At 56.1% G+C, this 12,427-nt stretch overlaps 4 protein-coding genes across 4 annotated transcripts; 2 read left to right on the top strand and 2 right to left on the bottom strand.

Annotated features, from left to right (window-relative positions):
• Window positions 1-719: 719 nt before the first annotated feature.
• On the top strand, window positions 720-2,849 carry B0I36DRAFT_236691 (magnesium transporter NIPA-domain-containing protein; the record flags this gene model as incomplete). The annotated part of the gene is made up of 2 exons (XM_046149483.1): window positions 720-1,473; window positions 1,531-2,849. 2 exons carry the CDS (start codon window positions 720-722, stop codon window positions 2,847-2,849), a joined length of 2,073 nt encoding a protein of 690 aa, XP_046016931.1.
• A 2,502-nt stretch (window positions 2,850-5,351) lies between these two features.
• Window positions 5,352-8,004, bottom strand: B0I36DRAFT_71371 (uncharacterized protein). The gene is made up of 2 exons (XM_046163259.1): window positions 7,924-8,004; window positions 5,352-7,866 (listed from the first exon to the last, which is right to left on the bottom strand). Exon 2 carries the CDS (start codon window positions 7,796-7,798, stop codon window positions 5,489-5,491), a length of 2,310 nt encoding a protein of 769 aa, XP_046016930.1. The 5' UTR covers window positions 7,799-7,866; window positions 7,924-8,004; the 3' UTR covers window positions 5,352-5,488.
• A 2,028-nt stretch (window positions 8,005-10,032) lies between these two features.
• B0I36DRAFT_428365 (uncharacterized protein) lies at window positions 10,033-10,851 on the bottom strand (the record flags this gene model as incomplete). The annotated part of the gene is made up of 2 exons (XM_046162455.1): window positions 10,033-10,615; window positions 10,655-10,851. 2 exons carry the CDS (start codon window positions 10,849-10,851, stop codon window positions 10,033-10,035), a joined length of 780 nt encoding a protein of 259 aa, XP_046016929.1.
• Window positions 10,852-11,699: 848 nt separating this feature from the next.
• On the top strand, window positions 11,700-12,059 carry B0I36DRAFT_314867 (uncharacterized protein; the record flags this gene model as incomplete). Its single annotated transcript, XM_046152821.1, has 1 exon — window positions 11,700-12,059. A coding segment is annotated over exon 1 (280 nt), but the record flags the coding sequence as incomplete, so codon positions are not given.
• Window positions 12,060-12,427: the final 368 nt, after the last annotated feature.

Here is a 12,427-nt window from a genome sequence, read left to right as displayed (position 1 = left end):
CTAATTGTGCACCAAGCAAGCTTCGCCATTACGCACTCGAGCCTCATAGTCTGAGCTCTGCCCTGCCTGGAAGGCCCAGGGCGCCCGTGTGTGCATTCATCTTGCGTTTTGCTCGACAACAAAACTCTTGATTGCTGCTCGCACTTGTTGCTGGCATCGCGGGAGCCTATCGCTGGCCACAGCCACAAATTGTCATCAGCATTGCCCATGCCAACATTGGAGCCTTGAGCCCCTGGACTGTGCTGTACAGAAGACGCCTCCCCCCGCAAGTACCCTTTAACGTGCCGCAACTCCCACCGCGACCACCTCCACGACTTCCGACCTTCTCCTCCCCGTCACGACACGCCCAGCTGCGCCTTCGACCACGTATTCCTCGCGGCGGCCTCCTCGACCAAGCAGGATCGCATCCCCAGACAGCAGACCTGATCCGCGCAACGCATGCGACCACCGGCTGGCCCGCTGGTTCCTCTCGCGCGCAATCAACACCAGTCCGGCGCGCACGACCCGTCAGCTGAATGCCCTGCATCACTCTCGACGCCAACGCTCTGCTTTGAGCGTGCTCCGCCATGGCGCTCTCCACGGGCGCGGCCGGCTTGGTCGACCAGACTTCACCCTCGTCCTCGGCCATGAGCGCCCTGTCAAGTGGTGGCTTCCCGAGCTCAATCTCCCAAAGTACGGGATCGCCAAATATCTGGACGTGGGCCGGTGTTCTGTCTATCATGGGTGACGATGTCGGCAAAGGACTGGGCAACTGGAGCTCCCTCATCGGCATTATCACGGCCATCTCCGGCAATGTCCTAATTGCACTGGCTCTGAACGTGCAGAGGTACTCCCATATTCAACTCAACCGCAAGCGGGTCGAGAACCGGGAGCGAGCACGGCAAGCTTTGAAACGCGCCCAAGGACGTGGCCAAAACGGTTACGGATCTCTAGACGGGAACAGGGACAGTTATTTCGGCGTGGACGGGGGCGATGACGCAGAAGATGCGGACGAGGCACAACCATTGCGCCAATCTTTCCAGTACAGCCAGACGGACGACTCCAAGGACGACGAGGTCTCCTCAAACTACCTCAAGTCTCCCTCTTGGTGGCTTGGCCAAGTTCTAATGACCGTGGGCGAAATGGGCAACTTCCTGGCTTATGGTTTTGCGCCCGCTTCGATCGTGTCGCCGCTCGGAGTCGTTGCCCTTATTTCCAACTGTGTCATTGCGCCGATCTTCTTTGGGGAACACTTTCGGAAGCGCGACTTTTGGGGTGTCGTTATTGCCGTCCTCGGCGCCGTGACAGTGGTGCTCAGCGCAAAGACAGAAGAGACGAAGCTGGAGCCGCATGACGTTTGGGATGCCATCACGACCATGGAGTTTGAAATCTACATGGGCGTCACCATTTCTTTCATCGTGGTACTAATGTGGGCCAGTCCAAGATATGGCAATCGGACAATACTGATTGACCTGGGCCTCGTGGGTTTGTTTGGTGCGTAGAAACAATCTTGAAAGACCGGAAGCTTGCCTTTACTAACAGCAGATATAGGTGGCTATACTGCTCTGACTACTAAAGGCGTCTCCTCTATGCTGTCGTCGACTCTGTGGAGGGCCTTCACCACGCCCGTCACTTATGGGCTGCTGGTTGTACTCTTGGGCACGGCCGTAATGCAAGTGCGTTATGTCAACAAGGCATTGCAGCGCTTCGACTCTACTCAAGTTATTCCTGTGCAGTTCGTCACCTTCACACTGTCTGTCATCATTGGCAGCGCTGTGCTCTATCGGGATTTTGAAAACGCCACAACCCAGCAAGCCATCAAGTTTGCCGGAGGTTGTGCCCTCACGTTTTTTGGTGTTTTCTTAATCACCAGCGGCAGACACTCACACGACGAAGACGAGGAGCACTTGTCAGATGACGAAGACGTCGAAGAGACTATTGGGCTGCGGCGTCAGCGTTCCAGTGGTTCTTTTGACGAGTCTCGGCAGCGAAATGCAAAGCCGCCACAGCACACACCATCGAACAGATCATCGCGTCGTCCGTCTCTTAGCTCTAGGGGTGTCAGCTTTGCCGACGATGTTGCGCAGCCTGCGAATCACGGTGGTGGTGTAATGATAGCATCTGCTCGTTCTTCGGAGTCGCCCGCAACCCGGCCACTTCTGCCTCCTCTGGACGAGCCCTCGCCGGTGTTCGATAGCCCGTGGCAGAGCTCATCTCAGGGGCACCCATCTTCGCGACCCAATTATCCATCCGTATTCGTCTCCAACGATAGCATCGCCACATACGAGTCGGGTCCGTCCATCGCCGCACAGTCAGAGGCCTTGCAATCCACAAAGAGCCTGCCACCACCGTCAGCAGACTCGCCCCTTCAGGAGAGACCGACCACACCTCCACAGCGTCATTCGATATCCTTGAGTCGCCCAGTTGGGAGCCACTACTCAAACAAGTTTATCTCACCTTCGCCTCTGTCATCAACAGTCACGGCCGTTGTCGGCGACTCGTTGAGGGGAGAGCCTACAGGCTTGTCCCCGAGAAAGTCCAATAGGCGACTGCGCCCAAGCATTCGGAACTCTTTGTTTGTGCCGTACGATGAAGACGACGATCTGGGTTCCCCGACAGCGAACTCTCACTCTCGAAGTGTGACGGACAATGAACCACTGATGAATGGCCAGGGGGTCGATAACCCAGACCAGGATTCCCCAAGCACGAGGCGGAGAGCAAACTCCCTCGGCGCTACCCTCGAGACGATTTTCGGGCGCAAGAAGAAGACGCGCTCATCCACTATTGACACGGTGACGGGAGAGACTCGGCAGAGTCGTGAGAGCAGCAGCGGTCCTGGCGCGGGTTCGTCTGGCGGAAGCGAGCAATAGTTTCTTTTTTTGGAAGAGTTGCAAAATGACATTGGATATGGAGTTGGCGGGTGTTCTGTTTCGATTCTTGATCATCGCTCTTCATTCATCTCCTATTACCCTTTTCGTTAGCACGACGGGTTGCAGCGGCAACTCGAGCCCAGCCTCTCTCATCACCTCTGATTTCTCCTTCCGGCTGGCAGGCAGGCAGGCAGGCAAGCAAGCAAGACATAGAAGACTACTCCCTCACCCCCTGCTATGACCAACCACTACAAACCCAAACGTAACAACTCTTTTTATTAATGTAGTATCCCCTTCCCTCTCCTGTATATATTCCCGGGTATTTCCTTAGATATGGAGATAGAAAAGCCTTTGTGCTTTGTTTTCGTCCTAAGATGAGCCTTTTCGAGATTGGGGGTTTCCATCACAGGAGAGGTAATGTTCTCCCTCCTAAGCATATTTTTTTTTGCCGTTGACTCCTTGACGGTTGCTTGCATGTTGATGATACCTTCGGCCTCGACAGCCATCATTCGTTCTCGTGGGATCGTGACGTGACCGCAAAGCAAAACTCTGAGGACCACTTGAGAGCCACACAACAGGCACACGGACGAGATCGTCTCGGTCCCCATTGTGTCACGGTTGAGTCCGTGATAGCTAGGCAGGTCGGCGCCGCCGCCGCCCACCAGTGGGATATGAATGATGTATGTCCCCGGCAGAGGGCCACGAGGGACCACCAGACGGGGTTAGAGAACTGCCTCCAGCCAATACCAGCCAGCCGGGGTTTGGGGATTCATAAGGGCCCATTGATCTTCCGGCTTGAAACGTAACAAGTAATTACGCATCAAGCCTGTATATATGCATGTATATATGTGTGTGCACACGGTACAACGTATGCAGTACGTAAAAACCCGCCGAGGCATAAGAACAGTGCATTTTCCATTTTCGAAATCCCGGTTCCGCCTTACAACAAACAAACAGACCCCTGGCGTTCCACGAGAGGGGACAGAGCGAGACAGCGAGCAGGGGGCTAGGTCTGCTTGCATGCATGACAGGGCCAGGGGAAGGACGAGAGAACCCAACCCTCGCCAACCCCCCCCCTCCCCCCAAAATCCCTGCCCCAGGACGTCCCATCCCCCTTCGGGCTCACGGAACGCAGGCACACAGAGAGCCGGGCACAGCGCGCGCCGCTAGAGTCGAGAGAGGCAGGTCTACTCGCCCGCCCGCCGCCACCCCACGGCCCTGTTCCCCGGGCGGAGCCGGTGACCCCCCCCCCCCGGGATAGCAAGCAGCAAGCAGCAGCACGCAGCAGCACGCAGCAGGTCCAAGCCAAGGTTCTGCAGAACTTGGGGGTGATGAGAGGGGAACATGCAGGTACTCATGGGTATAGCAGACATTTTGCTATTGTAAACCACATGGGCTTCCGTTCAAAGAAACGAAAAAAATTATGGTGCGTGCATGGAACGATGGCATGTTCTTCACTAGACAGACAAGTCCGGTGAATGACTGACAGTATTTGCCTTTAACCTCGTTTCATTCAAAGCACGACGGCCATCGCCCACTCAGTAGTAGTCAGCCTTTGGCCACTGGCCCAGGTCCAATTCACACACACACAAAAATCCGGTCAACAAGCAAGCAGCAGCCAATGTGCCCTACGTCACTCACCGGGCTACGCAGTTCGTCGGAAACTGTGTGTGCTATAGAGGCTGACTTATGAAAGTGGGTGAGGAGGGAATTATATGCAACTACCTTGCGATATATACGTCCGGCGAGGGGCACCGAGTTGCCGGCGGCTGGCCGTTGGGTCGCTTGATCCCGAGAGTCCCCTGGCTCGCGCAAGCCAAGAAAAGAAAGTCGACCAAGGTAAGGTTCTGCTGGAACGTGGCGGCGAGTCGAGTTCGAGTCAAGCACAGGGGCCGGCTTATATGCCACATCCACCTTTTTGCGCACGTCTCTTGCGCGCGGGGCGGGTTTCCATGGTACTTTCTGGAATAGGGCAATCGTGAGGATCCCATCATCACTTGCACACACGTATAGTGCCAGCTTCTTGTTGGTCACAGTTGTTTTGATTTGTTCTTGTACTCCTCATTAACCTCTGCCCTGACCAAACAAAAGCCCTGTCATGCGCCATCCTCGTCTGACAACTCCTCTTGGCCTCGTCCTCAACCTGGGACATCCCGCCTCTACCGAGTATATATGTATATGTACACGCATTGAATATAAATGAAATGTGTCGCGAGGAAGCTGAGCGCTTCTTTGTTTCTGTATATCGCTTGTTTGCTTATGGCTGGCGCCTTCAAGTCGATATGTTCTGTATTCTATCCGCAAAGGGAAAACGTAAGGAAATGATGGAGGCACGTTCGTGTGTCTATAATGCCTGTCGAAGTTGAGAAAGTAGTTGTATCTCGTGATGTGCGCGGAAATGGCGATGGGCATCTGCTGCCCAAATTTCACGCGATTGCGCTTTTGGTAGAAAGAAAATCCTCTAGTCCGTAGCGCCGAGCTAAGCAAGTCGCCAGATATACACGAGAGAAAAGACAGCTGGAAAAGATGACGACAAGGGAATGAAATAATTGTGTAAACTTCTGTGCATTGAGAATGCAGAAGTATTGTTGATCTGAGCGCCGGATACCATGCCGACCATGGCATTGCTGATATCAAGGTTAAGCGCTAGGAGGCACCTGAGGGAAAAGACCAAACTGCGGAGGGCCGGTGTGGCTACGGCTTGTAGTCTTGGCCCTTCGACGTGTCCTGATCTGACCCTCAGCCGAGACCTTGTCAGCACTGTCATCGCCAAAGAAGGTTGTCAGGATGTTGGCTTCAGACGCAGTGCGCTGTCGACGTTCAAGGCCGTTTTCCCAGTAAGGTTCCGAGGACTTGGGCAAAGTCATGCCGCCCACACCTGCGGTCGGAGTCATGTTGCACTCATCCGACAGCTTGGGTGGAGGGGCTTCGAGACAACTTGCTTCAGCATGTTGCTGCCAGTCCATGCTTCCAGCAGTGCTGATACCCGTCCATCTCGTGAAAGCAGTTGATGTCGACAGGGTTGACTTGTGACGGCTTGATGCTAGAGAGTGCTCCGACAAGGCGGACGCGGTGGTGGACGCGCTCGAACGGACTTTGAGCATCAAGGCGCTTTTGTTGTACAGCTGACCCAGAGGCACGTCGTCGTCCTCATCTTCTTGCATTTGGTTGACTTCACGCTCGTAGCTCAGCATCTGCTGCTGATAGTCGTTGGGTATCAGGAGACTTGGCGAAAGAGTGAACTCTTGCGATCCCAGAGTGCTCGAAGCACGCGACAGCGTCCTGTTATGTCCACGGTCGGGAAGGGAGAAATTCGTTGTGATTGGGAGGGTCAATGTCGAGTTCGATGCAGCATGTGCGTGAGGCTTGGATCTAGGCGACATTGGACTGGCTGGGCTGACTGATCGTGTTTCAGCCATGTGGGTGCGTCGTGAACCGGTGGCGCCAAACGTCTCGGTGAAGAAGGTGGCCCTCGCATCCACCGCGCCATCGTCATCCTCACGCCACATCTCAAGAGAAGGTCTCTCCCATGCATAGTCGCAGTCGGCCTCGGCCTCGTGATCATAGCAATAGTCGATATCGTCCTCCCAGTCGTCGTACATGAAGTCATCATCATCTTGCAGCTCGGAGGTCGAGCTGTCTGCACCCTGTCGGATAGTGACCGCACTGAAGTGGCCCAGGGTATCCGACGTGTTGCTCGGGCGACGCTGCTTCGCCTGGTTTTGTGAGAGTTGGCGAAGCAGTGGCACCGAGACGCTGCCTCTCAGGGAGGAGCGGGTGCTCATGACGCTGGCTCGCGACTTGACAGATGTGAGCTGCGCCTCATCCTCCTCTGGCACCTCTGGTACTGACGACATGGAAGGAGGAGTGAGTGGCCAAGCCGCGTCATCCTGGCCCGCAGGCGCTTGTGACACGATGCTCTGCTCCTGCGCCGGTAGGGCAGGCTGAGGCATGCGAGAGACTGCACTACTCCATGGCCGGTCTGATCCTATCGCCGTCAATGTCTCTTGGCCGTTTTCGAAACGCACGGAGACACGACTGGATATTCTGGGGGGAGGAGGAATGGGTGATGGGAAGAGCGGCTCAGATGGAGATCGCTTCGGGCGTGGGGGTGGCAACTTGGCAATATCTTGTGACATTGACTGCGTGTGTTTCTTGAACCACGCCTCGCCTGGAGTGGCTGGGAGTTCCTTCTCCCTCACTGCCTGTTGCTGGCCGCGACTCTCCGGCCGGCCTGCAGCGGTGTCGGAGTCTTCACGTTCGCCCTGAAGAGGTAACGACTCAGACGAGAGATCTGACACATGGATTTCTGTTGCTTCAATGCCCTTCAACTCGCCAATGGACGGCTTCTGTCCCGCCCGCATACTGGCGAACTCCGAGACCAAATCCATTCTGCTTGTGCGGTTGAGATCTGGTACACTGCCTTTTTGAGTGTGAGTCAGGTGTTGAAAATTGTACGGGCCAGAGATCTGGAGCTTTTTCTGCTCGGCGGCATCAATCTCTGGCCGGGAACCCTTTCGTCGAGCAAACATGGTTGAAACAAAGTTCAAATCCCTTGCCCCGGACTTCAGGTCGCTGATAGACGGCATCGACGACAAGGCCCCGTGAGACGCTCCAGTATCGGTCCCTTCTCTGCGTCCCTTTCCTCGGCGGTTGAAGATTCCCTTGCCGAATGAAGCGGTCCCATCGGTTGGCTCTCGCGCAGGATTGCTGCTGTTAGACGAGCGTTGCGAAGACCTCCTTGAGATAATGTCTGGGCCAAGCTCCCAGGACGGTGTTTCTGATGTTGCAGAGAGTAGCGAAGATGACTTGGACGACACAGTGTTGTGACTCAAGTGCTTATCACGAAAAGAGGAGCGCTTCAGTTGCTTGCCAATCGCACGAATCCGCTCCGGTGATGGAGGGCCGTCCATGGCCGGCTCGAACGACTCTGTCGAAATGTTGTCCATTGGGCTTGGTGGGGTCGAGAACTGGCAGCTGCCGCTTTTTGTTGCCAATAAGTCGTCGGTGGGTAGTTCTCTATCGTTATTCGGGTGAGCCGGTGCAAACATGTAGTGTGCTCAAGCTGCCTTACACGTTGTTCGGCGGGGAAGAGATTGGCCCGTGGCCTCGTTACTTGTATCGAGGCCAGGACTAAATCTACCGCACTTGCAGTCGACAAAGATACCGTAATTGCAAACAAAAGGAATGACAGCCGGATCGAAGAAAAAAAGAATGGAGACGGCTGGGGTGAGCTGGGGTTGAAGTCTTTTTTGAAGGTGGGCGTTGACGGGCGGCAGGATGCTACTCAAGCACTCGCCAAAGTATGGCGTGTTGGACGTGCCCTGGAACAAGTCTTTGCTGTGTCATGCACCTTACTCAGGGGCCCTTCCACTTGAGGCGTGAGGTACCTCCAAGGCATATGGCAGGGGTACCCAGCTGTGAGATTGCTGCAATGCTGAGGGATCCTCGTCGACCAGGATGTGGATCCTGGTCCAATAAGAGTTATCCGTTTTTCCGCCGTTTTTCGTCGAGCTTTACGAGCAAGGGTCAGGCAGGGAGCAATGCCTTGGGCACAATCCTTGCCGTTCGCTGGTGTCCGCGCAACAGGGTTGATGCTTGACGGGACTAGCACTCGTTGCGGTGTGACCACGACGAGAACACTCCAAGCCACGCGAATCAACGTCCTGAAAAGATACGAGAGGGTGCTCGAATCAAGAGATAATGATGACAATCAGCTGCGCAAATCTGATTGGGCTTTCTTGAGCTTTGAGTGAATTGTGACAGACACCAGGCGTGCGGAGCAAGACTGAGATCTGGACCGTCGGGCGATATTATCGAATGGGCTATTCGGTTTGGTGGCAAAATGTCGAAGCCTATGCTTTCATGTCAATATAGTCAACATGGCGAGTTGCGACAGATTGGCTACGTGACACAGGACTCCAGAAGCCGGTCCTGGTGCAGCCGTAGTGCCCAAGTAATGCGGAGCGCTTTGTATTCATCCGGGAAAATGGCGGTCTCCGTCAGGTGCGGCAGTGCATCGCTATTGCATGTACCGAGTCTGACAAAGGCAAAAGGGCAACAGCACAGGCAACGCCAAATTTCCTACAGGTGGTAAAGGAAACATAACGACAAGGGACGGTCTGAAAAAGCTACCACTAACCTTGGTGATCGCTTCGTGTTGTAGAGATGTGGCTGCTGGCGGGCAAGTTTTCGGGAGTGGCAACTGGCAATTGAGTCGAGCAGACGTGCTGTCGATCCTGCGAGGGTGGGGTGACAATGGTCGGAGGATTATCAAGAATGTTCAAGATCTATGTCGTTTTGAAGGGCTTGTTGACCGTGTCACTGGAAGAAGTGATGTCGTCGAAGCAACGCGCGTGGTGTTCTGTGCACGCCTGGTGCTTGAAGAGCCGGGTCGTTCCCTGTAGCGGACGCGGAAGTGCATAAAGTCTGACCAGCAGGCTGATATCGAAAGTGGCAGGGGCACTCCTTGAACTTGTCGCCTGTTGCCGTCGGGAACCGCTTTGAAAGCCGTCAAAGTCGTGCAAGACAACCGCGGAAGAAGTGATTGACTGTGTTGCCACTGGTGAAGAGAAAGGTTGCCTGATCAAAGGAGTCTCGAGCACGCGCCGGCCAAGCTGGGTACCTCATGACAGTTATTGAGCGGGCAATGGTGCAGAGCAACGCGTGCCCCAGACATTTGGCCCGTGGAGCGGCAGATGAGGAGACGGCGACGTGCCCCTGGCTAACACTAGTGTGGAAACTAGTTGGGGTCTCAGAATTGGTTCTTGGACCCAGAATAATACAGTATGGATGCGCGCTGGCAATGTAAATTACGGAGTACAGAGGCATACCCTTGCAGCAACTGCTTTAGCGACTTTTAGCTCAAGAATGGATGCCACGCCCAGAGTGGGGATGGTGGGTGGTTTGGATGTTCCCGGGCTTGAAGGTAGTCGGTGCGTTCGGGTCCTTCTCTCATCTTGGAGCTAGACGAAACGTTCCCTGCTCGAGTTTTCCAATCAGCGGCGGGCCAGATGGGAAGGGCAGGCCACAAGCATGAGAGCTAAGTCCTCTGTGCTCGGGGCCGCAGATCTTGAGCTCGAGGCTGCATATGGATCTTGTGCCGGCTTTGTGCCGAAGGGTGTAGCTTGGTGGATTACTCCGTATTCGTCATCGGCCGGGCTGTCCTACTGAATATGGCATTTTAAGTTGTGGTCGTGTGTGATCCTTGAAGCACCGTCCAAGTCAGAGTGTAGTCATGATGGGGCGGTTGACGACCAGATCGGACCAGCAACTCAAACATCAGGCCAAGTGTCGATGACGAACTCCAATCGGCTCGGTCAACGAGGACGCTCTTCTTTTTCATTCCGTCCAACGAAGCAGGGGTATGCTTGCCTTGAGGACAGGTACCATCGGTGGTACGGACAAGTAATCCCCAAACTCTCGTGGGTGCCTCGTGGCCGCTTGTCAGTGGGATCGAGGCCCGGAGCAGGGAGCGGATGGGCACAGCGACCACTTTGGAAGGAGGGTGGTCACCATGTTCGCTGGGTCTCGAGGATTCTCGTTTCCACAGCTCTGGGTCGGGCACAGGCCCACCACTGACTGCGACGGCAGCAGCAGCGTAGCGGCGTGGGCCGCGTCGAGCTCCCGACTGTGCCGCCGCTGGATGCTTTTGAGCCTGGGTAGAGCAAAACGTTGTGGCTTGCAGGTTTCCGGCTGACGCGATTACTGAGACTCTAAGCAAGCAGCGCTGCTCCTGGGCAGAGTCGCATTGGCGGCGCGAGGCACTAGAGAAGCCGCCTCAGTTCGGTAGGACGATAACTAACAGCAAGAGCAGAGGAGCGAGAGGCAGACGCAGGGCTGGACTGGCGACTTGGTCAACGTGCGGGAAGGGGGAAATACGGTAGACTTCCAGATTCGACGACGACAAGCAAATGGGAGCGTGGCCGGGACGCCAGTGGCGGGCCCGCAGCCAGTCACGGCACAGGAGGGGAGCGGGGGGCACAGTGCGGACGTGTGCCATGGCACCTGCATGGCAGGGGGCCGGCAGTGGAGTGCTGGGCAGGAAGGAAGGACCTCCAGGGCTGGGCTTCCAACCTCGCCTCGCTCGCGTCAATCAAGGGTTGTGGTTATGTGCTTCCACAGTCGGTGGTGCCTTCCGAGCATGGGACGGGCCCGACGGTGGCCGGTGCAAGTGCGCAGACGTGACGAGACCTCTCGGGTGCCTGGCACGCCATCCCGGCCGTCGTCCCACAACACAGCACAGCTTGCGCCGTGTCGGCTCACAGCTCAGCATGCCGCAACTGCTGCTGCGACGAAGAGTCTTTGGGCCCTCGTACGGTTGGAAACAAACGTGGACAGCAAGCACACTGTGGTGGTGGTGGTGGCTGCAGCAGTGTGTCGTCCATTGTGGAGATGAGCAGCCCCAGTCACGACGCCGCCCGGGGAATATTTTGTCTCATTGCATCCTGGCGAATGGGGGGGGAACGGTGACATCCAGATCCGTGGTCGCCCTGACGCGACCCCCATCGACCACCAGCCTCGTGTCCACGATGCGAGGTGCTGTTCCGCCAGATAGGATAGCCCATCCTTGCGACGACGACGGTGACAAAGACCCGGCAGCCACCCTTGGACCACCCACGCGCCACGCAACCATGCAACTACCTGGGCCGGCCGGGCTCGCTGCTCAGTTCCACCACCGCCGTTGCAAACCCCTCTCACAAGCGGCACAGGTTGCGCCCTATGGTACTGTGGGTGACAGGGACTCCTCTGCCAGCTCTCGGCAGATGTGCCGTGTCGCCAGAGCCGTGCCGTCCGCATCAGACACTTCTCTCACACCTTGTTGGCACCGGAAAACGAAACACTTTAGAAGGGCATGCTTCCGAAGCTGGTCAAGGCGCTTCGACTCTTAAGGTGCTCATCGGCTTCGGGTTTCGCTTTGCGTGCCATGACATGTCGTCAATTCTCTATTGTGTACGGCACCTCCGTCGCGAACGCGGCGCAGCTCAACACGTCAACATACACGCAGGACCCCGGCCCGCGCAGCTCTTGGCCATCTTGTGCCGTCATGGACAGCATCTTCATACCAGGCTTCATCATCTGCTCTCGACTCGAGCTGGCCCGCTTCTGCCCCGTGCGAAAGACAAACAAAATAAACTGATCCCTGTGCCAGCACGGATTTCACGGGTTCTCCACGAGGTCCCTGGCAGACATGGACCAGGCAAGCAGCACACCTGGAGCATAATTATACAGTTCTGACAGTGATTGTGTGGGCGAGACTAGCTGGGCCCGACCGCACCACCATATCGTAGTGGCACACCGAAGCAGCAAAAACGGTGCGGGGCTCTGGGCGCTGGGTAGCTTCGGGGAGTTCCCCAGAGTCCCGCGAACCCTGCTTGTCACCTCTGCTCCTGGTTCAGACAGGGACCTTTCCTGGAGCCCTGGCGGTACTCTTGTTCCCCCCCGACAGCCCAAATGAGAGGCCTGCGTGCCTGACTGGGAAACCCTATGGCCCGTGTCTCCAAATGGAGCATCACATCATCCGATCCGTCAAGCCGCTCGTGCGATGATCTTGAACCTTTGCAACCACGCTGCTGGGG

This window comes from Microdochium trichocladiopsis (assembly GCF_020744255.1).
Source record: "Microdochium trichocladiopsis strain MPI-CAGE-CH-0230 chromosome Unknown B0I36scaffold_2, whole genome shotgun sequence".
Taxonomy (NCBI): domain Eukaryota; kingdom Fungi; phylum Ascomycota; class Sordariomycetes; order Xylariales; family Microdochiaceae; genus Microdochium; species Microdochium trichocladiopsis.
This window is presented reverse-complemented; position numbering and strand designations above follow the sequence as displayed.